Below are 27,079 nucleotides of genomic sequence, written 5' to 3'. Positions count from 1 at the left end.
TATAAACCATTCCTTTCTTTATTAAACATAGCTTGCAAGTGATAAATATTACAAAGTTTTTTTTTAATCCTTTCTCCAAAAATTAGCTTATTATTATTATTATTATTATTTTTAATCAGGTCACTGCATAATCAATTGGCAATATTTAAACAACTTTTATTTTCTCCTTTCATCTCCTTTTAAACCAGATCCAAAAACACAAGGCAAAAAATAAAAATGAAAATGAAAATAAAAACCCCTCTTAAAATTGTGCAAAAGGTCTGGTTTCCCGTCCCCCACCCCTCCAATCGTTTCCCCCTGCAAATCTGGATTCCTTCTGCAAAGTGGCTCGCGGGTTAAGCTGGAGATGTGAACTCGAGAAGTTTTGTCCCAAAGCTCCCACCCCTCAAAATAGATCCTACTTCTGCAACAGAAAGAGGTTAGTGCCAGAAACCAAAAGAAGGCCAAGATGGGGGTTGTCAGCAGCGGGGCAAAGGTCTCGCTCCAAGAACGATCAGACGTGTCTCCAAATTGGTGGTTTCTTGATGATCGGCAAGGTGGAGCATGGCCAAGACTAAGCTGGTGGACAGAATAGGTAGAAACATCTCAGCACCTTGAAGAGAACGGAAGGATTGCTGGGGTGACTGAAAAACACCCAGGTTTTTCCCAGTGGGGCACCCCTTCCAATGAATATGGGAGTTGGCTGTCAATCTGATGGGGAGGTGGAAAGAGGTGGAAAGGGGAGGAGGACAGAAAGCATCGGTGGATAGTTCCCTGGGAAGAGATCTGCTTTGGCCACAAGAAGCAAGCAAGAAGTGTTGAAAAGCTGGGGGGAAAGGCTGGGAGAGCTATGCAGTCAAAAATTAAGAACAGGAGGAGTGGGTGGGGGGGACTGAAGCCTTTCCCCCTCACAGCCCAGACCCCTCAGGAGGTGAGCAGATAACCATCCGGCAGAGCCAACATTTCAGAACATCTGAACTCGGGTGAGCGGCCTGCTCCACATTCCAGGATGGAGACCCCAGAGGTCAAAAGACAGACCCCCCCACCCCCAATAAATGCAAGGTCTGGGGCTGAGATAACATGGCAGCCACGGGAGGGAAGGGCGAGGACACTAGGAGGTGTGGTTGGGCAAACACTGAGACGGTCACGGAAGGTTCGGAGATGGCTAAGCCAGCATCCGGGGCACTGTTCCAATGGGCCAAAAATAACATTTTGTCCCATCCGTGCCAGGCACCAAGTATTTCCCTTCAAAACAATACAAGCTGGCTTTATTCAAGCACTGCTGAATGACGTGGGGGGGGGGTGCTCCCAGGGCTACTGGCGAGTTTGAGAAATATCCCAAACAAATGGGGGGGGGGGCTAAGTTGATGAGAGGAAGGGATGGATGGATGGAGCAGGAGAGATCAAGGGGAGGCAGAAGATGCCTTGCGTCACCCGTAACGGAGTCGGGGATGGGGAGAACGTAGGAAGACAGGAGGAAGAGAGGAGAAGGGAAAACGGGGTGGGCCGAGGGGACGAAACGGGTGGCTTAAACAGGATCCACCTCGGGAGCCCCGACGTCAAAAAGCCGCCGCCGCTCTTCTGAAGCCAAAGCATCCTTTGAAATCAGTGCAAATCTATTTACGGTTTAATGGTTCGGATCCACGGTAACACTCGTATTGTTTGCTCGCCCCCCGGGGCCCCCTCCGGCTGGGGGGGGGGGAAAAGCAAAACAGTGGGCGTTAAGAGGGGCAGAGCCAAGGCTGGCCTCGCGTGGGCACGGGCGGGGCGGGGGCCTCCCGACTTGCGATATGAGAAGACGAAAAGGCACCATTGGGGGGAACCGTGAACCACCAAATCCGTCTCAGCTGGGGGGGGCCGCAGCTGAAAAGGGTGTGCAGGGAGTGCATGACACCAGCTGCCCAACCCCCTCCAGGCCCCCCCCTTTCTCTAGGAAACCGCCTTTTGCACATTTTAATGTCATACACAAGAGAGTTCCACACTACAAAAGGACATCGACAAACGGTCACAATATCCATGGCTAAGCTCTTTTTTTTTTTTTTGTCGTCTTGCTTTTTCTCTATACAATGTACAACATTTTTTGCTTTCTCCCCCTCTCCCCCCCTTCTTTCTTTCTTTCTTCCTTCCTTCCTTCCTTCCTTTTTTTCATTTCTTTTCTCTGGTTTTTATTTTTGTTTTTTTTAACGTGTCAAGAAATAGCTTATATACAACAAAGGAGTCCTTGATATAACGTCTTTCCGGCAGCAAGGTTACTGTTAAGCAAAGGAGGTTTTGTCGAGGGAAGGGTGCGAAGGGACAGGGGAGGAAAATAAGGGGGGCAGGATGGCTTTCTCCCCTCCCCGTTTCCCCGACGGAACCATTACATACGAAGTAAAACAGAGTAAAACAAAATAAAAGACAAACAACGCCCCCCCCCCCAGCATGATTCACAAAGCCTCTACACCTAAACGGTAACCAAAAACAGAGAGAAAGAAACGGAAGCCAGCAAATTCATTTCTGTACCTTTTTTTTTTTTTAATTTAAAAAAAAAAAGGGTGTTTTTCTATATTACATCCAGAAAGTAGACAGGAGAGACAGACAGACAGAGAGAAGGAAATAGGAAAGGGCTTACGTTACTGGGAAAGAGTCAAATTTCTGAAGAGTGCTTAAAAGGAAGAGGGATGGTGGCGGGCAGGTAAATTTACGATCCCTGCGGAAAACCGGTCTTCCGGACGGCAAGACTCCTGTCTATTTTGGCTGAGCGAATTCCTTGGCAGAAATTCGAATGAGGCTCCGTCAGACCCCACCGGAGGAGCATGCAAGTTACCTCTGAAGCTGCTCACCCCGCTCTGCGGACTGGCTCGCCAGGGGCGACTCACCGACGAGCAAGTTGGGCTTGCTGCTAAACCCAAGTTGGGCGTCCGATTTTAGCACTGCCAGTTTATTTTAGGGATAGAGAGAGAGAGAGAGAGAGAAGAGGGCCTTCCTCCTCCTCTTCCTGAACTCCTTCCTCCTCTGCGCCAGGCTGTGGTACAAGCTTCCCCTTTCCTTACGTTTAAAAGTATTTTGGGGTCAGAGAAAATAGGCAGATGCATAGATCAGGAGGGGAGGGGAGGGAAGCACTGGGGCGGGGGTGTGGAATGTGGGAAGGAGCACCCAGAGGTGATCTTGACTGGGCTGATTGGCCGGTCAGGCACGGAAAGAAATCGAATGTTTCTTGGGATCAGCAAACCCAGGGCTGGGGCCTTTTCCAAAAGAGAAGCTTAAATGATCTTGGGGATTCAGGGATGGGGTGTTAAAAGGCATGGGGGGGGGGCAGGAGGGCAAAATGGGGAAGAGACCTCCCAACGGGCGCAAAACCAAACAGACGTCTGTCCGATTCTTGTCCAAACTGGCCAACTTGGGAAGAAGAGACCCTGGGTCCTTTGGGGGCGGGGGAGATCTTCCCCTTCATTCCCAAACGTCCATATGGGACTGGGGGCATGGGGGGAACCTGCCTGGCGGATCTGTGTTCCTCCCCACCACCCCGCTTAATCTGCAACTGGTCGATACTTGAGCAAAAATTATTGCATGCGTCTTACATCATCGCTGCTGCCCAGAAAGAAAAGAAAAGAAAAGAAAAGAAAAAAGAAGAAAAAAGAAAAGAAAACCAGCACAATGTCCAAGTCAAACTGAAACCCGAAAATCTGCGTGAACCACTGAGCCAGGGAGGCCCCTTGGCGACACCCGGTCAGAAGCACAACGGAGAGGCGTCCGAGGAAAGGAAGGCGGAGGGCGGTGCGCCTAGGGCGAGCCGAGGGGGCTTAAAACGCCACGTTGAAAAGAACAAGAGGGGAAAAAGAAAATGGGAAATCGTCCCCGAGGCCTCTAAGGCTGCCACGGAGCAAAGCTGGCTTTGCGGAGAATTGCACGTTTTGGGGGAGGAAGGCGCAAGGCAGCGGGGGGCTGTTGGGGTAGTGATGCCGGGACGCGCCTGCATTTCCGACTTGTCCCAAGGAGCACCACGTGCTCCTTAAAGAGCACAATCTGGGCCTCTCTCTCTTAGGCGCTCGCACCCAGAGTTCCTTCCACCTCCTGTTTATTTGTAAGTGCTCAGAGGTCGGAGGACAGAGAAGGAAGCATGGGTGTGCCCGGGACGATGCCCGGGGAGCTGCCCGTCTTTCAGAGGGACCGGTGGCTGGGGAGAGGTACGTAGGAGGCCCTGAAGAACCCACGGCAGGTTCTGGGCGAATACTTTGGAGCAAGCAAGGAGGGAAAGGCTGTGCCAAAGACCAGGAGGTCCCCACGCTGTCCTCGTTTTCTGAGCAGGAAACAGCTCCCTTACACCTTCCTGGGCAGGCGAAGCAGAGAACAGGCGAGCCGAGCTGCGAATACAGCGAGGAAAGTAAACAGCTGAGCAGGAAAGGAGCTTTAGGAACCCTCTGCGCGGCTTGAAAGGGCCTCTGGGTCCAAAGACCCAACCCACAAGCGCAGACCCCCCCCCCCCCCCGCTCCTCCGGCAACTCCCTGCACCCAGCATCTACCGGTCGGATGGAGCAGATGCAAGGATCCAGCCTCCCTGCCCAGGCCGGGAGCCCCCTCTGCTGGCAAGCAGCTTCCAGAGTCAGGACAACAGACGGAGCCGAGAGACGCCGGATCTCTCCTGGAGAGATTTCCTTGCAGCTGCCCAGGCGGACACTGCTGCTCCTCACAGCTCCGTTTTGGAGATGGTGGGAGGAACCTCAAGGCAAGGGTTCAACGAGTCTCTGGCATGCAGAAGTGCACGGGCAACTCAAAGCAACGATGCCCTCTTTCTGCTGCTGGTGGTCTTCCCACCCCCACAGGCAGCCTTCTCAGCGTGGACCCTCTCCCGTGAACCCGACACGGGGCACAGTCAAGCCGTGGACAGGGGCGGCTGTGATCACCCCCCACCCCTCCCTTCCGGCCAGCGTGAAAAAGCTCCTCCGAGACTCCAGGAAGCCCCTTCTTCCCCCGAGGGTCTCCTTTCCGCCCTCCCGTCGAGGCAAAAGGCGAAAAGAAGGCGTGAGAACGAGGAGAGCGGCCGTTAAAAATTCTACACGTTGCCATTACAAATGGAAAGCTGGACGGACGGAAGAGAAAAAAAAGCGCGTAAAACGGGCATGAAACGGGCACGGTGCAGGATCCGGGCTGAAGATGCGTTCTGACCTCGAGTGGGAAGGGGGGAGCAGGGAGGGTTCCGGGGCTCCCACCGCCAAAAAACGAAATCCAGAGCGGGCGGGTGGGGGGCGCGTGAGCGAGACGGTTACGGAAGAGGGCGGGGGGGTGAAAGTTTCGGAAGTTTCTCGTTTTCTTTTTTTTTTCCAACTGTTTTTTGTCTTTCCCTCCACGGCTGGCACCAGTACAGGGCACTGCATGCCACGGACGAGGAGGCTCAGATGGGGAGTCACGGGGAGGGGGGGCACGGCTGGTGTTATTTCTGCCCGCTGATGGATTGCGATATAGAGCGTGGGGGGATCATATCTAGAAGATATTCCCGCTGCCGGTCCGCCAAGCTGGACCCTTTGTGGCCTCCGATCCCGGCATTCAGGTAGGCAATGTTGACTCCTGCGGAGAAAGGGGGGGAAGAGTTAAGCCCCCTTTCTTGGGAAACTCGGGCAGCGCGCCCCTCCTGGGTGAATTTCTTCTCTGGAACAGAGAGCCAGCAAATGCTTCGCGGCGAGCCTCTCTTTCTCGGCAGCGGGAGAAAGACGGAGAGGGGGCTGCGGAGACTCGGAAAAACGGTGAGCCGATTCACTCCTATCTTCTGAAATTGAGCAGAGGCTTCTGAGAAGCCCTGCAGGAGGGCAGGGAGCCAGGAATTGGGGCTACCCTGCCACTGCAGCTGGAGGTTCGAGTTTCCTGGCGTGGCTGTCACCCACAGGGAGCGACCGGCTGGGTTTCCCCTCAAATCCTGAGCGAGAAATGCCACAAAGAGCTTGCGGACTCAGACCTGAAACTGGTAACTGAGAGAGGAGGAGGAAACGGCCATGCTAAAGGGGCGGGGGAGGAGGTCCCCCCCACCATGACCAACCCTCCATCATCTCTTGGTCCAGGGCTTCCAAATGTTTTCGGGGGGAGGAATCTGTTAGTTTCTTTTTTTTAAAATCCCCTCTAGCCATAGAAAAGTGGCTGTGTTCGGGCGAACTTTTTAATTTTTTTTTTTTTAACCTCTAGTCTCTCATTTGAGACACCCCAACTGTGTCTCACGGGGAGTGGGAGGGAGCTTCCGAAGGGCCCAAAGGGAGCAAGTCTTTTCCCAGGCCCTCCTCGGTCTCCGATGTGCCCAGCCTAGTGGCCGTAACCACCACCAAACGAAGGCCGAGGAACAGCCCGGCGCGTTGAGCGTGGCCCCGTCTTCGGCCCGATGGGCTCTCCCTCTTCGTGAACCGTGACTCCCGTGGGCTGCTGCCTGGAGCGACTCCTCTGGGCCGCCCCAGCAGAGAGGGGACCCTGGACTCTGCGACTTAACCCCCGCCCCCCTTCCGGCCCCAGTTCGGCCCGGTTACCTGGCATCCCGAGGAGGCCGCTGGCGACGGGTAGCTGCGGGGCCTGCGCGAAGTTGGACAGCATGGAGCGGGCTGAGGCGGGGATGCTGCGTTGAAGGGAGCTTTGGGACTGGGGGGCCTGGAGGGAGGAAAAAGAGCAGCAGATTAACTGAACGGCCTGGCATCCCGTCGGGGGCCGCAGACCCCCAGAGGGGCTGCCTTGTTGGGAAGGCAGGAAGGAAAAGCCTGGGGATTGCCCCACAGCGCTCGATCTGCCCCACTCCTAGTTGAGAGAAGGAGCCGGGCAGCCAAGGACCGGGCCTTGGAAACAGGCCGGGCGGGACGACACTTTACGGCAGAGGCCTTCCTAGGCCTGCCCCCAGCCCAGTTACACGGCTTAGCTCTCTTGGCTTCCATTCGGTCAAGCTCGAAGTCCTCGTGGAGGTTGGGGGCGAGCGGGCGAAGCTCGCCGAACGCAAGCCTGCCCGCCGAGTGTCCTTCGGTTGATCGAGGCTCGACGAAAGGCCGCCCGCCAGCGACGGGTGCCAACGGGGAGCACGGGACGCCTTGCACCAGACGGCGTTTGGACCGAAGGGGCCCGGGGGCAGAGCCTCCCTCGGGGACGAGGGCAGAGGAGCCAGGCTGGACCCTCCGAGGGGGGAAGGGGCCGGGCGGGCGGCGCCTCACCTGACGGAGGGTGTGGTGTCGCATGATGCTCTCCTGTTTGCTGACGCTGGCCACGCTGGCGGGCGCGGCGGTGGGTGACAGGGTGGCCTGCTGCTGCAGCCGCTGCTCGATTTCCTGGGGGAGGAGGGGGGGAGGGAGGGAGGGAGACCGTCGCAACCCAGTCTGTGAGGCCTACACCCCCCCCGGCCGGAGCCTGGGCCCCCCATCCCCCCTCCCTCTTGGCACCCCCAGCAGGACCCCCTCTCCCCCCTGCACGCCACAGATCTCTGCGCCCTGAAAGGCGGGTTCCTCGAGGCGGCCCGATGCATCGTGCAAGGCGTGTCCCCTGCCCGCCCGGCCCACCCCCCCCCACCTGCCTGTTCCTGCTGCAGGGCCTTCACGAAGGCGTTCTTCAGCCGGTTGGTGTGCTCGGCCTTGAGGGCCTTCTTCTGGTTGGAGGTCATGCACTGCTCGCACAGGATCTTCCCATTCTTCTCCTGCTTCCAGTGAGGGGTGAAGTCTGTGTGGCACTGGGCGCAGATGAACGGCTCCACTCGGAGCAGGGAGGCGCAGCCTTTGCCTGGGGGTTTCGGGGAGGGGGCGGCGGTGGCGGGGAGAAGCCGCGTTAGCCGAGGAAAGCAATTAAGCCGTGAAGGAGCAAGGTTAAGGTCTGCTTGTAAGAGCCCCCCCCCTCCTCCCCAAAGCATCAGCGCTCCCCCAGCGCAACCAGGATCTGCTTGGAAGCGGATGCTGACCCAGGGAGGCCTTTGCAGGCCGGTCCCCGGCTGAATTTGGAGAAAAGCCTGGGAGGAGGAGGAGGAGGAGATGCCAGCGGTGAGTTGGCCTAGGGCTGCCTTTCTCAACCTCTTGACCCCGGAGGACCCCTTGAAATGTTTTTCAGGCCTGGGGGAGCCCCTGCACGTTCAGGCTCAGATATAGGCCAGGAGTCACAAAATGATTACACGCGTTTCATGGGCAGGGCTGCGTCTGTTCGCTGACGGCGTTCTTAAGCTGAAAATATAGCGTGAAACCTGCCTCTTCAGCGTGAAGTGGCCCGAAGCTGAAATAATTTTTTAAATGAATCGGGATCTCCCAGGGGACCACCAGGGACCTCTCGCGGAACCCTGGCTGAGAAACCCTGATCTAGGGGGGAACCCGAGAGGAGGCTGGGCTTCCTCCCACAACGGCCCCCCAGATCACAACCGCCGGACACGAAATCTGGGACTTTTCCCGCCCGAGTTCAGCGTCGGCCGACCGTTCCAGTGCCCGCCTCGCCCGGCCCTTCACCTTGGCTGTCGATGACGCTCTGCACAACTTCCTCCAGGCCCACCATGTAGATGAACTCGCTGTTGGCCGCGCTGGGCAGGAAGTGGAGCAGGGGGGCGGGGGGCTTCGGGGGCGGGATCTCCAGCAGGGTCTTCTCCAGCTGCTTGCGCAGGGCGAGCTTGGCGGCCGCCTGGGAGTTGGCGGCATCGTTCAGGGTGCTGGGGCTGGGCAGGGGCGACGCCACCCTGTTCACCGCCCCGGGCTGGATGTGGGAGGCGAGGTTCATGTAGATGCCGGAGGACGTGGTTCGCTGGCAGGGGACCGCCGAGGAGGACTGCTGCGGGGGGCGACACACCAGACGCGGCTTCGAGGTCTCGCCCCGTGGCTGCGGGGCACCGGCCCTGAGCCTCCTCCGTGCTCCCAGCCCTCTCCCCCCCCACGGGGAGGTTCGGGCTCGGCCGGGCCCGCCCTCCTGCTCCCACCACTCACCGGCTGGTAGTTGATGGCGGGGCTCATGTTGGGAGTCGTGCTGCGGATGAGGCCCGGTTTGGGAGGGATGCGCTGTCCTTGGAGCTGGGTGGGGTTGGGGGCGATGACGCGCTGGGACATAAGCATGTGGGGAAGGGCGGGGTTGGTGGCCGATCGGATGACGCTGTGACCCTGGCCGGGGAGGCAAGAGAGAAGGTTAAGTCTCCTTAAAGATCCGGTTGGCTGGCGCTGGGATCGCTTGCCCACGCCCCGCTCAGGGCTTGCCCATCCAAGGCCTGCCCGTGCCAGACCCTGCTCAGCTTCCCAGCCCAGACAACGCTGGCAGAAAAGCCCGGTCGGCTTCCAAGGTGGAAGAAGGGAAGGGAAGGGACCGGACGCAGGTTTTCCTTCCTTCACGTTACAATCTCATTCAGCCCCGCTATTGAACATTAAAGACAGAAACCAGGAAGGCTCCTTCCCCTCCAATCAGTTTAAAAACAAAAAAGAGCAAAACGGTGGTGGTGGTGGGATTGTTCAAAAGGTGGCACTGCGAAAGCTGCCGGCAAATTAACAGGCTTAGAAAGATTAAAACGACCAATTGCAGATTAAAAAAAAATAAAAATCTCCGCAGCCTTTTTACTTTAACACTCCTATTTTTGCCTCTCCCCTCGCGACACGCTTGGCTGGAGGCCTAAACCCAAAGGAGCAGCGGATCCTGGACTAGGCCACGAATGGCCTTCGGGGGCCGTGCCAGAGATACCCGCAACGCCTTCTTGGATTGCCTAAAGCCTTCGGTAGCCAGAATGCCACTTTTACAACGCTACCGATCAGAAAAACCTTTCTTCTGTTCTCTTGTGCTTCTGATCTTTGCGTGCACCCGCGTTTCTTTTCGTGCACTCATCTCTGATCCCCAGCAGGGAGAGCTTTCAGGCAGAGGGTCAGTTTGAAGGCGGGTGGAAGATAAGGGAAGGGGTGTAAAACACACCATCGAACGCGACAGGAGACTAAGCTTTGAAACCCGGAAGGGATCAGCCGCCTTTTGCCCAGGTTAAGACGTGACTCCCCGCAAACGCCAAACGTTTTTCTCGCGCAGTTTCGAGCTCCAGTCGCCGGGAAATGGGGAACCGCCAGCGGCTGCAAAGCCGGGGATGCAGGGAGCCAACACGCCCGGGTCTGGAGGCCGCTCACCTGTAATGTTCGGAGGTTTGGGGGCTCAACCCCTTGAACTCCAGGTCGGGAGGGGAGTTTGGACAGAGCCTGCTGTCCGACGTGGGCAGGAGAGGGCTGGACTATCGACGCTGCGTTCTGGACAACTGGAGTCTGGCAGAGCCCGGAAAGAGAGGAGAGAGTTAGGAAGTCCGTGGATTAAAATGGGAGGGGATGTTTCTCGAAGGCTCCTGAAGAGAGTGTCAACTTTTATCGGCTCGCAGGGGAACGGGCGGTCCCACCCACCCAGCCGGGGAGAACCTTTGGGAGCGAAAAACTTCTACTGGCAAACCCTGGGACTTCTCTGTGGCCCCTTCTGATTCGGAAGGCCGGTGGGCCTCGCCTGGCACAGCCCACATGCGGGAGGGAGGGGAGGGCGGGCCCGCCAGCGGCCACCGCCTCACCTTCTGTACCACGTTCTCCTTCTGCAGCTGGCTTTGCCGTAGCTTTTTCAGCAGCACCAGCCGGGCTTCCTCTAGCCGCAGCTCGTCCCGGAGCTGTTTGATGAGTTGCTGCCTCTCCTCGACCCCTTTTCCCTGTGAAGAGGAGGCCCGGAGGTGAGGGTGGCCGGCCGCCTTCCCGCTCGTGCCCTCTTGGCCTTTGGCAGCGAAGGATCGCTGGTCCAGATGCCCAGCAGGGGGGTCCCCGGCCTCCTGTTAGCCGTGGCCTCGGCGCCAGGCAAGCCGCCAACCTGGGCAAGCCGCCAACCTCCGCAGGCTCTTGTGCCCCTGCCCCTAACGCTGTTCGCCCCACCATGTACCTTGAACATTTCCAGGTTGGCTGCCTTCAGCCTCTCTTCCATGCGAGAACTGGAGCGCGGACTGGAGGCTTCGTTATCAGAAAGGACAATGATATCTGGGGAAGGGGTGAGCCGTCCCCTATCTTGATCGCTGCTGATTTAAGAAGGGGGTGGGGAGAGGGGAGGTTGGGAAAGAAAAGCCGGGTTACGTGTTTCTTCTGGACCAGGGCACCATGCGCTCCCTGAAGTTAAGTCCCCTGTTGCGCAGCCTGGCTCACAAAGGAGAGGCCTTGGCGCTGCGACCCCCTCTCAAAATTCACGTTACGCTGCCAATGGGTGATGTGGTTTCAAAGCTACCTAGCAGGCATCGTGTCAGACAAGGCCGGGGGGGTCAGATTATTCTAGGACACTGACGGTGTGGTATCGAGGGACCACGCGGCTTTTCTCCATGAAGACCTGTCCCCAACCGGGTCCTTCAGGCCTTGCAACGGTGCACCTGTCACAACTGTGACCAAGCATCCGTCCACCTGGCCATCCCCTTCTTTGCTCCCCTTCCTCCTTCCCCAGCATAAGAGCTTTCTTCAGAGAGCCGGGTCCCCACGCGATGTGTCCGAAATACGATCATTTGATCCTGATCATCAGCGCCTCGAGTGAGAACTTGGAAGCGATCTGGCCCACGAACCATTTTTTGTTTTGTTTTGTTTTCTGGGCGGTCTGTGATATTCTCCGGCGTCTTCTCCAACACCAAAATTCAAACGCGTCGGTGTTCTTTCTCTCCTGCTTGTTCCAGGACATGAGGATTTTTAAGGGGGAAAATCACATGCTGGGGAAGGCCGTGAAACATGCCCCTAACTTTTAACGGCCAGGATGAATTTTCCAAAGCCCGGCCCCATTTACAAAAACACCCCACCCCACCAGCCGAGGGTGGCATTTTCACCTTTATTGGCGGGCGTGGGTGGCCCTACATGAACGGAGCTGAAAGCTGCCTTCAGAACAACAAAGGCGGTCTTCAGAAGCTGCTCAGCCTCTCGCCAGCCGTCAAATGTTGGCTGTCAGCTTTTTATAGCTTTTCCTGAGCTCTTATTTTCTACGTCTCTGCTCTGATCCTGGTTGGGATGTTCAATTACATAAGCCCACGTGAACAAACAGCCTGAACGCCTGCCCACCCATCGAACAGCCTACCAGTCAACAAAGGCACGTTTTCTCGGTGGGGGGCTGGAAAATAACCACAGAGGCTGTGACTTAGTGGAGCGCCTGCCCTGCCCTAGCAAAGTCCTGGATTCCAGCTTTGGCCCTTCGGATCTCAACGCTGCAGAAACTCAAAGGAGCTTTCAGCAAGTTAGACCTAAGAGCGTAGATGCCAAAGTGAAAGTCCCTTTCTTGTGAGCATCTGTATCTTCCCAGTCCTGAAGAAATGATAACCTTTTTTCTTTTTTCTTTTCTGAGCTGGGAAGTCCCAAGATATTCTGGGGCTTGGGAAAAGAAAAGCCAGAATGACTTCCCGTTGGCTTGCAAGTTAACAAGATGTAATCCCCTGGGCGCTGAAAAAGGGGAAGCAGCCTCTTCTCTAGGTCCCATACTGCTGTGGCTGGCAAGTTAACTGACAGCGGACCAGGCCATCCCTGGCTTTTGTGGCCTGTAATTTTAGCAGCTCAGAGTAGCCAACTAGTCACCTAGGGTGCATCAGAATCACCTGGAGGTGATCAGGAAGGAACCCATTAAAAAGGATGTTTTTTTGAATCTCCAGCAGATCTCAAAGTTACGGATCTGTCTGCTAAGGTACCATATATATATCTGGAAAGGGAAAATAATGGCTACACGTGTCTACAATTCTGGAGGACTGGATGCCTTGCGTATTTATGGTCCTGTTTTGGTTGGTTGGGGCTAAGAAACATATTTTCTGCCCAAGAAAAAAGCCACAGGACTTGGTTGGGGTCTCCTGGAGGGCTGGGATTTCTTGCCAAATCTTCGGCAAAGGGGGGTCAAGCGCTATTGCTTAATTAACAGGCCCTTGGCTCGTTGACTGGTTCGGATTTGGCCCTCCGAGGAAGGACATTTCTCAGAGACCGATTAGCCGGGCCTTTGGAAGAGAGCAGCACAGCTAACCAAGTTCTGATTCAACAGCAAACAAGAATAAGGGGGAAAGAACTTCCTGCTCCAGGGGTTGATGGGTAAGGGGCAGCTTCTCGGCCAGGTCTCCCAGAAAAGCTGACCGAAAGAAGCCATGAAATCAGAATGCCAATGGGTACCTGAATTCCACACTCATTTTGGCCAGGTGCTCTCCTCCAGAGGAAGCGCTGAGCAGGAGCTAAGCCAAATTGAGACCAGGAAGGAAATCAGCGGGCACCAGAGACGGCCGCCCCTTCCCGTCGCCTGGAGACGGATGATGTGGCCCAGTGGTAACCAAGCGCTGCTGGATGCATTGTGACATCACACAGGGGGGAGGCCCACTGGCCACCCAGGTGGTTTTGTGGGCAACTGGCCCCCAATCCACCAACACTGGAAACTGAGGGGGGAAAGGGGCTGTGTCCTCACAGCTCCCTCAACCTCAGATGGTTCTTTTCCCTAGGGGGAAAAGGGGAATGAGATGGCCATCAGGGATGGCTGATGGATGGCCCAGCCTGTTTCAAGAAGGGGTGGAAGGGAGGGGTTGCAATGTTGAACTTTGTAGACGAAGAGATCTTCCCCTCCCCTGAAGGAATTCTAGTTGCCCAGGAAGCTTGGTTGACCCGAGATCTTAGGTTCTTCCCCTCATCCAGGATCTTCTGTCCCTCACATGCACATCAAGGTGGATGGGCCTTGCAAGGTGGACCATGCAAGGTGGAAAATCCAGATGTCCCCCTTCCATGAGGACCATGGGGTCCAACCGGCTTCCCAGTTTTGCTCAGGTCTTGTCCAATAATCATCTCAACTCTGCCCCCTCCTCACCCAAAGGCACCCCGTCCGCCTCTCTGCTAACGGTGCCTAAGCTCCATGGAGGTGGGGCTTCTGCAGCTGAGCTGAAAGCATCTTCTGTTCAAGGTCAAGGGAAGAGGGGATGACCAATGAGCAGAGGCGGTGGGGCAGATGGTGAGTAGACAGCCTGGATCGCCACCAGCAAGCAGAGCAAGATCCAAGGTGGTTCTGCCTTGGAGACGCTCTTCGCCCGCCTACGGTTGACAACTCGTCCCTTTGCCACCCGAATGCACGAGTGAGTCAAGAATTCACAGCTGACGCCAGGGCCCCTGCGAAACCTTGGTCTGATTGACACCTATTCCACCCCTTGCCTCGTGGTGTAACAGCGTGAGTTCTCCAGGCATCCAAGGCTGAAAGTGTGTATGTTATGGACCCACAATGCTTCTCCCCCCACCACTGTGTGTGCTGGGCCAGCATTCGGTAGAAGGTTAAAAGCCGGAAGAGATGAAATCCTTCCAACAAAATATCAGGCTCGGGAACAGATGCTTTCAGAAGAAAGTTATCTAAGGGAGAACTAAGACATGACGCTGTTGCATAAAATAACCCTTGTAAGCTACAGACGATTCTGTCATCTCGGGGGGGGGGGGAAACTTGGCTACTGTTCATGGCACATTCTGGAATCAGGTGACATCTGCAGGAAATACGGATCTAGAAATATGTTTAATTTCTTTTTCCCCTCTCTTTTTCCCTTTTTAATGAGGTGTAGGCATTTCAGATTTTCTTCGCTTCCACTCGCTTTGCTTAAATAAAGCCAATTTAATTAATTTTAACACATTAACATAATTCTATTAAATAAGGTCAGAAAAGGGCTTAATCCAAGGCAGTTTCACGTGTTCCATCATTTTATGTGAGACAGTCATGCTTGATGATTAAGAAATGTGGAAAAAGAGGGCATGGGATAGAATAACTCTTATGATACCACAATGCTTTCAAACCATCAGAACTGGCTGTATGCTAACCCTGGTTTATGAGAATTAAAACAATACGCAGCCTGAGATTTTTTTCCCCCCAGGCTTACTTCGACATGCACAGGTAGTTCTCGCTTAACAACTATTTGTTTAGTTACGGTTTGGAATTAAGATGGTGCTGAAAAAACCCGACTTACGACCAGTCCCCACACTTATGACCGTTGCAGTGTCCCCACAACCACCATTTGGGCGCTTGGCAATCGGTTCGCATTTACGACCGTCGCAGCGTCCTGTGATCACACGATCACCGTTTTTGACCTGCCTGGCTGGCTTCTGGCAAGCAAATTCAATCGGGAACTGCGTAACTCGCTTAACGACCACGTGGTTTGCTTAACATCCATGGTGATTCGCTTAATGACCGCTGCAAAAAAGGTTGTAAAATTGGATCAGATTTGCTTAATGACTGCTTCACAGCAACTGAAAGTCTGGTCCCAATTGAGGTCATTAAGTGAGGACTATCTGTAATACTACTAGGACCTAACGAACGGGTTTCTTCCCCTTAAATACTCATTTCCCTTCCTAGACATCAAGCTTGGCACAGCCCAAGTGCTTCTTGCTGCCAAGATGCTGTCGTTTGCTGACTTGTCCCGAGTCACGCTGAGAGATGAGTCCTTCTTAAAACAGAATCCCAAACCAGCACCTGATCCCTGGCTTTAAATCAGACAATTCTTAAGGCCAAATAGCGTTGTTTTTTTTAAACCTATCATGGAATAGCTATCAAAATAAAAAGGAAGCCAGAACTGATCTTCTCATGGGAGTGGGCACTCCACTTCCACCATCAAAAGTCTTCTGACGGGTCAGAATTAACATGCACCAGGCCTCCAGACCAGCTGTGGGGGTGAAAAAGAAGCGATAGGGATGCTGCCCTTCCGCTCCCCTCCCTACCTTCGTCTTGCACTCATATCCACCGGCTCGTCGTTGATGTTCTCCTTGCCGGACCTCCCTGAAGACCGGCCATCGGCGTGGGGTCTCAAGTTTCCGTTCAGCTTTTCCTCGTAGACCTTCAGGCCGTCCTGCTTGACAGGCAGCTCGTGGGGCACCTCGATCCCCACCAGGTCTTTCCTCTTGAGCAAAGCCAGCATCTTGAGGCGCTCCATGGCCTCGTGGCCCTCCATCTTCAGCCTCTTGGCTAAGACATCATCCCGCTCTTCGGCTTGGTCCAGAGTCCGCTTCAAGCGGTTGAGGCGCAGCGCATCCTCGGTCATGCGGTCCATCCTGCCGTGGGGAAGGGCGAAGCAGAGAGTGAGAAACCACCTCCTGACCGTGTTCCCTAGTCTGGCAATGAAACCTCTCAAGAAGAAAAGCCAGCTGAGAAAACACCAGGAACCCAACACTGTGACCCTGAATTACCGTCCACCGTCCAAAGCCACGCATCGGGTGCCACCTCTTAGTGATGGTGGTTGACGGTATGGACCAGTTCCTACTGTCCTCAGTCCTGGGCACCCAAGCCAGCTTGGGCTTGTAGAAAGAAGAATTCGCCCCCTGGGCAAATGCTCCATCATTCTTCCTACAGAACATTTTAGTGTGACCGACCAAAAGTATCCATACCCTGCTCTCCCCCCAGCTTAAAAAAAAATTAGACATATTTAACCCCCAAAGTATAACGGCTGCCTTATTTCAAGCTGATCCCTGAAGGATCTTTCTTGACTGGAGGAGATGGCCTAGAGTTTCAAGTCTGTCCCCCACCCTCTGTCACCTGGAAATCCCACGCATCTGTGTCCGAGTTGCAACTCGCCATTCCGAGTCTCCTTCCTTCATTATTTCTCAGTCAGATTCATAATCTGCCTTTGCTGCAAGCACCCCAGCCACTGTACACAGCCCCTCCTCCTATTCTTCCCCACCACAACAATCCTGCAAAGTAGGCCGAGTGGAGGTAGAGTGACCATCCCAAAGTCCCCCAGGGAGCTTCCATGGCTGAGGATGGACCCGAACCTGCAACTTCCCACTCTCAGCCCACCTTAGTTACTACATGATGTAGCTTCTCAACCGTGGCCACTTGAAGAGGTGTGGCTGGGGAATTCTGGGAGTTGAAGTCCACACCTCTTCAAGTGGCCGCGGTTGAGAAGCACTGATGTGGAGCGACGGAAAGGCTTTCTTGGGTTTCTGCCCTGGGTGCTTTAAATGCAGATAAATGGGTTTGCGATGGTGGTGATGTTCCTAGAACAGCTTGCAAGTGGCTTTTAAGAAGACAAGGAGTTCTGGTATTACGGCTTTACAATTCAACGCGTCATCCTGCTCCAGCGTTACTCCCACAGTGTTTTATGGGAAGCACTGCAGCTTTCCCCAACCTGGTGCCCCCCCAGAAGCCGCAGGGTTAGAACATTTCGGGCAATTAAACCCCAACCCAGCTGCCCCGGGAAGTGTATTTTAAGCAACGGTGGCATAATTTGCTTAGACGTCTAAAAACGGAGTTAGGTGGAAAAAGCAAGCGACCCCTATTGCTTTGGAAGGCAAAAACATCCAACGGAGCCAAGAGGAGGCATTTTAAAACCCAACACGAAGCCTTAAGAGCGAAGAAGAAAACATTCAGTGTTATCAGACGGCGGAAGAGAGATGAATGTGGGACTGATAAGGGTTGAGGGATAATAATATCAACGACGCAGTAACTGACAGGCTTCCCTTGATGTTGACGGCCAGATACTACCAAGTCTCTCTACAGAGATGGGGAAGATGCTGGGCATGTATATCTACCATCTTTCTCTCCTGCAAAGACAGAGGTCTCCCCTGATCCTGGCCAGTGCTGCAACCTTCTCGGCTTGCTGGGAAGGCTACTGGAATCCAAGGAGCGAAAAGCGGCCTTTTCCCAGTCCTGGGTGTGAAAACCAGCAATATCTCGTGATGCCTCTAACTTTTTCCACCTTACGAACTACGGGGCGCATTGTTCTTCCTTGCAAATGAGCGCAGGAGAATGCCATGTTTGCAGGAGACGACGACGACGATGCTATTGCGGGCAGCTATCTGAGGAAGGACGGAGAATTTAATCCTTCCTGAAGGATTCTGATGCCGTAGGTGGAGCTGCTACAGTTTTATGATAGGCTTAGAGAGGGCATAAGCCTTTGTCAGCCCAGCCACTTGGCCTCATAAAACGCCCCGTTGCTGTAAAATGCTTAAATGCGAATCCGAACTAGCCCAGATTTTTTTTCCCTTCCCTTCCTAGCCACATCCTTTGCGGAGCATGTCCAGCTGACCAAGGGGAGACCTGTTTCCTAAGAAGGCCCACCTTGCAAGCAACTGTGGCTCACCCTAGGCGAGCATATTATTAAAGGTATTTCTGGCAGATGGGTAGGTGTGGAGAAAACGGAAGCCCGCGGATCAGTCTGCTGTTTTAGCAACAGCCTCTGAGAGGAGATTTGGAGAATAATAATTGAGGTGGTCATGGAATGATGATTACAAGACAACCAGAATAAGGCCATTGCTTGGTTTGCGTGAAATGGCCAGGCACCCGGCCTTCGTCTAAGGGCTGTGGGATAATTAGGATTCAAATATTCCTGATACCTGGGCTGCTGTACCAAGCTCCTGCTGACAAGTTCAATCAGCCCTCGGAGGCAGCTTTTTAATATGGTCCTGAAGGTGAACAATTCTGGAAAAGGCTTGGTGTGGGAAAGCATTTTTGAAGTCAGGCAAGACAAGACATGCTTAGGAGGAGATGTGCAAAATTGTATGCGTGCCTGTTTATCTTTTTTCATTTTTTTAAGCATACATCTCAGGAACCAGGACTCCCTAGAGCTGACAATTCTGTCCAGTAATCCATTCAGTCCTAGTCAATTGCAATGTGGATATTTCTTACTACTTCTTTTATTTTTTAAAAGAAGCTTAAGATAAATTGTAATTTCTAAAAGTCAGCCTGATTAAAACAAAAGAGCACCTTCCATGTTCTTTTCCCGATATCTTTGTATCCTGGGCTAGAAAACAGATGGATCAATCTTTTCGCTCCCAAATCTACAAGTCAAAAGTCACCATTACGAACTAGAACTTGCCACTTTCATTGATCAACCTAGCAATTCAAGTTAGATGATCAACAACGACGACAACAAAAATGGGTATCAACACAGATCTGGTTATTGCTGGGTGCCCAGTTCCAACCCCAGAATTCCCCAGGAGCATATCCTGGTTAATCCACTGGAGGCTAATTTTCAAGTCACTGGGCTCGGGGCCAGCCGTAGCAAAATTGGATCTGCGCCTGTTGGTAGCACCTGGGGCGCTCTTCCTTTAAAACCCACCGAGAAATCAGCACGAGAAATTTAGCCTCTCAACCTGAGAATGAAGTCCTTCTTCAGGCAAGGAAGCCGTGGTCAAGAATTTAATGGCGAGCAAGGAGAACGTGGGTGGTGTCACACTGCCGCATTACGGGACCCCGAATTATTCTTCTGAAGCAAAGGCATAGCACGGATGGGGACAAAATGACCGATAGAAGATCTCACAGTCTCACTGGGGCTGTAGAAAAACGAAGTGGTGGGGGGCAGAGAGATACAGGCTGGCCCAGACACATCATACGCGAAGCCTTGGGCCCCAACGCCATTTCTTGCTGGAGCTGCCCAGGACGTTCCCTCTGTCCGGCTACCGCCCAGCCTGGCACCTCTGCCCTCTGCGTTTCTCCTCTCCCTTTGCCTTCTACTCCCACAAACCTCATCTTAGTTCAACCCCCACTCCAGCTCGCCTGCTTTGAGCAGCGATGCTAAGGATAAAGGATAAAGCATGGCTGGCTGGGGAATTCTGGGCGTTGAAGTCCACCCGTCTTGAAGTCGCCAAGGTTGAGAAACACTGCTGGATAACAATTCTGGAACAAAGGCTGCACCTCTTTCTTAGGCCACCCAGGACAGCGGCAGCGCCTGACGTCCGTCTGCTTTTGCATACGGCTCCCCGTTCTCGGCAAGAGAAGGTTGCAAAGGCCCTTGGAGAAAGCGTCCTGTTTCATTTCATTTCATTTTTTTTAATGTATAGACTGCTTTACAGGCTCTCTCGAAAGAGGCACACTCGGCAGCTCCCGAAGTGAGATTAGGATCGTGATCCTAATGGTAAGGGCGTGCCTGGTCCTTTAGCTGTTCATTATCTTCCCAAAACAAGGAAGCTGCTGAGGGAACGCAGGAGACACTGGCATTTGGTTGGAGCTGAAATCTGCCATATCTGGAAAGACAAGGCGGAGGAGGATCGGATAAGCAGGGCAAGGCGAAGAGGCACCGAGACGCGTCTGGAGCAGGGAGGTTTCCTGATCAAGATCGGACAACGTGGGCAAAAAAAAGGACCGGGTCTCAGAAAACGGGAAAGGACCGCACGCAACGCCTGAGCGGGAACCTCGAGTGCTAAATTAAACCAAGGGACAGCCACCCCCTCTGACGCAGAATGGGAATTTCAGCAGCCATGAGAAACCAAGTCAGTTGGCTCTAATGTGGAAGTGGCCTCTTTTTCCATGACCCAAAGGTAGACTGCCTCTGTCTGCGGAGTTTCCACCGAGATAATTTAGTCCCCCTGAGCCTTCCACCGTGCATCCGGGTTTGCAACGAGCGCTCCCCACGATCCCAGACGTGCTTGTGAAGAGTTCCCTTGATGCAGGAACAGGCAAGCAAAGGTCCCTGTGGAGAATTTGCAGAACCTCTGGTACATCTACAGTAATAGATGTAAACTTCTGGGAGATGGGTGGTGACAAATTTGATTAATAAATAAATCAATAACAATAACAATAACAATAAAAAGCCTTTTGTCTTTGGCACCAGTTCCACTTTTGAAAAGCGGAACCCAGAAGCCTGTAAGTCATTTTCTAAGAACAGTTCAAAGCAGCGAGATGGCCAGTGGCGAAAAATCATCAGGGATCAATTCAGCCCTCCCTCTCCGCCGATCCCTGGAATAACCCTGGTTAGGCTCCGCAGGGAACGTCTCCAGTGGCAACCAACAGAAACCAAGAGGGCTTTTTTCAGCTGGGAAGGCATGCACTCTCAAGGAATTTCACCATGCTTTTCCAGAGCCCCCCAATGGTTTAGATCAAAGAACATCATCAACTTTGGCCTGCTTTTCTAGGAAATTTTTCCCCCCCCCAGCTGACAAGGAATGTTCCACACGCTCCCAAGTTCTTCCAGGATTTCGTCGAGTGTGTGCAAAGTGGCAATGCGATTCAGGGCCGCGGGACCCTGGGGAAGGGTGGCTAAGCTTCGGCAGCAAAATGCATCTTTAGCCACCACAGGCCGGACCACAGACTGGAGCTCTGCCCTACCCATAAGGCTACTGCTGGTTTGGCCCAGCCAGGTAATTCCAGAGTTGTGTTTTGCCTCTCCCACGCTGCTGGGCTCAGCAGCTGGTGTTCGGAAAGGAGGCTGAAGGCATGGCTTAGCCTTGCACAAGTCAGCAAAAGCAACATTATTTTTTTTAAAAAAGGAGGGGTCAGATAAGATGCATTTCCACCCTCCTCTTCATCCCTTCCCATGGGGGCAGCGCAGGAGGGCAGACTATGAGCTTCTACTAAAATAAATACCAAAACAGAAAAAGCAGAAATCTTTTGCCTCATGCAGTAGCCTCCTTGATTTCTGTGCTGAGTGTTTGGGACGGGTAGGAGATCTGCCAGATCCCGCCAGCCTTACTTCCAGGTGTCTACGGCTAGATACGAGCCAGATCCACTTATTACAAGGTTAGTAGATCTCTCTGGGTTGCACAATCCTTTTTAAACACACACACACATGATCTAACGTGATGATTTCAATGCTCTGAATGTCTTGGAGACAAAAGCGGGAGATCGATCGAAACCAGAGAAATTTTTATTAATGAAGGGCTTCCCAATTATCTCCAGCCCTTTTCTCTTTAGCAACTTGGCAGTCCCACAAAGAGGGGCTGGGTCAGATTAACAATTTGTCGAGCACGTTGCTGAGAACGCTGAGCCCATCCAGGGGTCGGCAGACCATCCCGGCAAGCGATGCTCAGGGATGCCAGGAATGGTACCTGCACGACAGGAGGACCACCGCCCTACCCTGCTCCCGATCTAGCTGAGCGTCCAGTTTCCAGCAACGGCCAACCAGGGGCTTTGAGAAAAGCAAGCTAAGCAGGCACAGCAAGCACCTTCTTTTTGGCTCAGGCAACAGAGATAGACTGCTTCTAAACATGGAAGGTCTCCTTCCCTAGAATTCTAGCTAAAGAAGAGCGAAGGGGATCAGGGTGGCTCATCTAAGTGGCAGAAAGTTGACACACAGCCTCTTCTGAAGTTCGACCCCAGAGTGTGGCATCCAGGGATACACTACCCCTGCGCACGGAGGCTCCATCTAGCTCTCCGGCTCACTTCTTAGCACTGGTGTCTACCCTTCAGCAGACACGGATATTCTCCGAATCCCAAAAACGCTTCGGAGGGAGCGAGATCGTCAAAAGGGGCTCAGCAAAGAGATGCTTCCCCCCCCTGCCCCTGCCCTTCCAGCTCGTCCCGGAGATCAGCTCTTTGGGCTGGGGGAAGGAGCGAAAGGAGGCAGGCGATCAGCAGCCCCCCCCCCCCCCACCTGCATCTCTCCAACTTCTCGGCGTGGTGCTAAAAGTGGAGCTGCGCGCCGTGAAAGAAAGACGCATTTCGAGACAGAACGCACAAAATGGCTGTCTTCCCAAGACGAACCCGTTTCCATACAATGCTATAAAAAGGACAATCTCCTAAAAAGGAAATCGGGAATTGACAGCCAGCAGGTCACCGAGGGGTGGGGGGAGGAGAGGGAGGAAGATGCAAGCAATCAGCCCGCTGGCTGCAGCCCAGACCCTATTCCACCCTCCTGGACGTCTCTCCCCCCCTCTCGTCACGACCTTTTCCCACAGTCTCAACCCACACGCAACATGCACACAATGCCGCGATGGCTTCTTGCGCTGGGAGGTGCTGGGGAGCAACCGGGGGCGGAGGACCTGCGTGCTCTGCAGCCAAAGGCCAGCCTGACGAGCAAACTGCGGCTTTCTTCCGAGGGGTCTGCGGTCCCGACGGACCCCCTCGAGAAAAATAAAGGTGGTGGGTTTTAGATCCAGGGCCCCCTGGAGGGTGGCTGCTGGGATTCTCCGAAAGAAAGTGCGGGGGAAGCCACAGAAGCGGAGGACCCCCTCCGCCGCCCCAGGACAATGGGGGCTTGGCTTGGGAAGCAGCAGGGCGTGGGGTTGCCCGAGCCCCATGAGTGGAAACGCGTTGGGTGCAGGTCCGTTGCCCTCCCCCTCTTCCTTGCCCCTTTCTGCATCTTCAGAAGGCTACGGCTTTAAGGGAGCTTTGGAAGGAAGGAAGGAAGGAAGGAAGGAAGGAAGGAAGGAAGGAAGGAAGGAAGGAAGGAAGGAAGGAAGGATCACGAAGGCCAGGGGAAGGGGCCTGAGATGCTCCAAGGGTCGAAAGGGCTCCGAAGCAGCCCTTACAAGGCGCTGATTCTTCGAAGGACCCTAAAGGCTCAACCTCCGGCTAAGCAAAACCACCAGCAGAGGAGGTAGGAACGAAAAGGAGGCAAAAGAGGCCAAGTCAAGGGGCTTCGTGCCCTATCTGTCTGTTCCAGCACCCATCTGGGGTACGCTGTTCCCAGGCCCATCTAGAAAAGCAGAAAAGGGCTGCCCAGGGACCGGCCATTTAGAGCGGTCCTCCCTGCGAGAGGGGGCCTGTTCAGAAGGAAAGCCAAGTATTCAGAAGTTCCTTGATGCGCGGACACAGGATGCTCTTTAAAGGGCCTGCTCAGCTTCATCCCAAGGAAGCTGACTAGGGACTGATGTGAGGCAGGCAAAATCAGACTTAGGTCTTCGAGCCATGGTTGGTTTACAGGCCTCCTAGACAGAGGACTAGGGAAGGACCGGGTGGAGGGTACAGAGGGCACGCGTTGATGGGGGTGGGGTGGGGTGGGGTGTCCATTCCAAACAACAGGAGAGCCAATTGTGGTGCAAATGCTGGAAGAGCAGGAAGCAGTTTTATGCCGCCCCTTTCGGTGGCGGGGAGGGAAGGGATGGCAAAGATTTGCCCTAAAGAATCTCTGCCCATGCTCAGAGGCAATCAACTAAGGCACAGCCCTAAGAGTAATGCAGAACAGTGTAGTCCAGGTGGGGATCTCATGGCCTTCATATCCAGCACTTGGGGGGGCGGTCTCTGGAGTGGGGAGGCAGCTGGCCTGATGCAAAATTGCTGAGGGACCAGAAGCTTAAGAGGACCCTGTCTGGTTCCCCATACCGGCTCTTGCCACTGCTTTGAAGACAAGCAGAGCTAAAATGTACCGTATTTTGAAAGTGGGAATTTTTATTCCATTCTGCCTAGCTTCATAGATGCAGGCGGTTAAAAAGAACCAACCCAATTCCCCCACTGCCTAACTAGGACAGGACATGAAGGCCAACCCACCAGCTCCTACAGGTGAAGAGGAAAAATAAAGCAGAAGAAATAGGCAGTTTTGGAGCATTAACAAAAACCACAGAACCTGCAATACTTCTAATAACACAGAGCATAGTAAGTGGGCAGAGTGAATATACTCCTCAGAAATCCAGCGTTCCCCGAGCGGCTCGAAAGAGCTCTGCGACCGAGTCCCCGGATCCAAGAGGCAAAGATTTTTGTGGGTGCAGATTCTGGACCCCTTCAAACTCACTAGCCAAAATACCACTTCGGTGAAAAAGGAATGTTGGAATTCCTTACACACCACAGTTGAAATAAATGAAAGTTCGTGAAGACTTTGAGCTGAACTGTTCCATACGCGGTGTAATTATCAATGGGCATCGCTGATGGGCAGAGAAATCCCTCCAGGGTCATCCCTGCTGACGTCTGCCTCTGAAAGTGCAACTCCCACCTTAAAACTAGCAGTGCCAACTCTCACGGGAGCAAATGGGGCAAGCGATGGGCCCAGTGCATGCCCAGCGTGCCATCCAGGGTCACCACCTAAGGCTGCTGCCTGTCTGCAGAAGTACCCCTTGCAGGGCAACAGGGAGGACCCGTTGCAAGGAGGACCACGGCACTGCCACCTTGGCTTCCCTCTTGCAAAGCCCTCTGTCGTCAAACCTCGCTGACACGAAGCAGGAACTGAAATCCGTCCCGAAATCAGGACAACGCAAAAGGATGCAGCCAAACCAAGACCTTTTCAGGTCTCTCCTTGGAAAATGCCCCAGCCAAGCGCAAAGAGAGGAGGAAGGGTGTGTGTGTGTGTGGGGGGGGAACCCTTGCCCCCATGAAAAGTGGTAAAGAACCCATCTGGGACAGCTCCACGTTTCCAGGGGGAGGAAAAGGAAGTTGGAGAGCGAAGCCGAACTCTCTCACCCCTGGAAGGAAAATAAAGGGAGGCGGGTGGGCCGGTGGGGGGGGGGTTAAACCCCTCCCCCCTCCCCTCCCTCCTCCTCTCTGCCCAGCATGACGCAGGCTCCCTTATATAATAAGGCTGCAATTTGTTAGACCACAAGGAAGGCCTTCCTCGCTCTTCCACGCTTTGTGTTCGCCCCCGTACACTTCACACACGCGCACAGCCGACTTCCAGCCCTTGGCACCGGGCCAGCCCCGCGCGCCCGCTTGCTCCCTCGTCAGCTCGTCCCTTCCATTCACAGAGCTGGGTTGTAGCTGACATGAAGGGGGGGGGCAGGAAGGGGGGGCCAGGGAGGGAAGGGGAAGGTTGGGGTATGTGATCCAACTATCAGCACGCCAGACAGACAATAGATCACATTTGCCGTATTCCTGAAAAATCACGCCGCCCGGCTGCCTGCTTGCTTTCCAATTCTCCCCCCCTTTGGGGGTGGGGGGGCCCTCCAGGACCGGCGAACAGAGGGGGGAGCAGACCGATGCGCAAAATGAACCCCTGGAATTAAGGATTATGGATTGGAAAGGGGGGGGGAAGAGGAGGGGAAGGAAAAAAAACCCCACATTTGCAGAGCTAGAGAAGGGTGAAGAATTAGAAAGAGAAGATGGAGACGTGAATTTGGGAAAGTCTCAGCTGACCCCCCCCAGGGGTGCATTGTTTTTGTTTGTGTTTCCAAAAAAAAAGGGGAGGGAGAGGAAAAAGGGGCGATAAATAAATGAAAACGGAGACGGGCCCCGAAGAATTACTTACAGGTAGCGTATTCTGTCACCCTCCTTGACTTGTCAAGAGGGGGGGAGAGGCAGACAGATGGAGGGGATGCCGGATCGTGAGCCTGCGAAGAGGGCAGGGGGGAGTGCCGGGGGGCTTGTTCACCAGGAGCCCCCTCGGTGGAACAGGGGCCGCCGCGGCGTGCCATCCCCCTCCAGGGACCAGCCCGAGCCCAGCCGCGGAACGGGCACGTTGCTGCCAATCATCTGTGGTGCCGTTATATTAAACAAAAGAAAGGGGGGTGGGGGGAGAAGGCTTACTTTTACCCATGATGCCTAGCGGGGGCAGGGGAGAGGAAGGGGAAAAAAAAAAAATAAAACCAGTTGCAGCCGGTTTGTAACCTCAGGACATGGAATTATCGCTTAAAAAAAAAAAATTAAGTTGGTGGTGGCAGGAGAGCCGTCGCCTGGCTTCGGCCCCCCCTCCCCTCGCCTGGCACCGCCGGGGCGCTTGCTCTGCCTGCCCCCCCTCCCAAAGGAGATGCTGGCACCCTGCCAAAGTTTGCCTCCCATTCATAAGTGTGAACTTTTCCTCCGAGGCTGTTTGAAGCACTTGAGGGCCCATGATGGAGAGGATGGAGGGAAGGGGGCAGGTGGCTTGCCCCCGCCTTTTAAATGCCCTCATTGGGGGGCATCTTGGAGGCGGGAGGACCAAGGGGCAGAGCCCGAAAAGGATCAACCCGTGGAAAGGAAAACGCATTTATTTATCATTCAAATTTCTATTACTGGCCATCTCCCCCAAAAAAGGGGGACCCTGGGCAGTTTCCAGCTGAGTGGAAAACGATTTCCACTCAGCTGACCCGCTGGAAAGTCGACGGTGCCAAAAACGGGGCTGCTGCTAAATTCGTACAGAAGGATTTGCCCGCTTGCGTGCAATTCCGTTAAAAAAAAAAAAAGGTTGCCCTGTGAATTGAGGCTGAGGCTGGAGCAGGCCTTGCCAGCAGGTGAAATTTCCCTCTGGCTTCAGCTCCGCATGTGCTAACACGTTGGGTGCTATCAAATAATAATAATAATTTATTAAATTTATATGCCGCCCGACTCCCAGCGACTCTATCATCCAGAGGGAAGGGCGGAAAGCCAAGGAGGACTGGGAGCTTGAGGACCACCAGGCCTCACCCAGAGGCTGCTGGCCAGCCCACGCTGTCCAGACCCGGGACGGGCCCCGTCCGAACAGCTCAAGCTGAATCGGGGTCCCGGGAGGGCTATCGCCAGGGAATAAATCCAGATTGCCAGTCTTATCTCTGAGGGAAGCCAAGCCAGTCCGGATCCTCGCCCCGGTTCAATTCTACCCAAGCTTGGGCAAACCACTATTCCACACACACGCTTTCCACTTAAAATAACTAGGCCGGTTATGCGAAACGGC

General features: G+C 54.2%; 1 protein-coding gene across 1 annotated transcript; it reads right to left on the bottom strand.

The window, feature by feature from the left end:
* Positions 1-26,068, bottom strand: GATAD2B (GATA zinc finger domain containing 2B). The gene is made up of 11 exons (XM_063316626.1): positions 25,700-26,068; positions 15,597-15,926; positions 10,810-10,939; positions 10,454-10,585; positions 10,032-10,163; positions 8,865-9,035; positions 8,397-8,712; positions 7,487-7,689; positions 7,131-7,244; positions 6,465-6,582; positions 1-5,523 (listed from the first exon to the last, which is right to left on the bottom strand). The coding sequence occupies exons 2-11, from the start codon at positions 15,923-15,925 to the stop codon at positions 5,390-5,392; spliced, it is 1,779 nt and encodes a 592-aa protein (XP_063172696.1). The 5' UTR covers position 15,926; positions 25,700-26,068; the 3' UTR covers positions 1-5,389.
* Positions 26,069-27,079: the final 1,011 nt, after the last annotated feature.

The sequence above is a fragment of the Candoia aspera genome, chromosome 17 (genome assembly GCF_035149785.1).
Source record: "Candoia aspera isolate rCanAsp1 chromosome 17, rCanAsp1.hap2, whole genome shotgun sequence".
Lineage (NCBI taxonomy): Eukaryota > Metazoa > Chordata > Lepidosauria > Squamata > Boidae > Candoia > Candoia aspera.
This window is presented reverse-complemented; position numbering and strand designations above follow the sequence as displayed.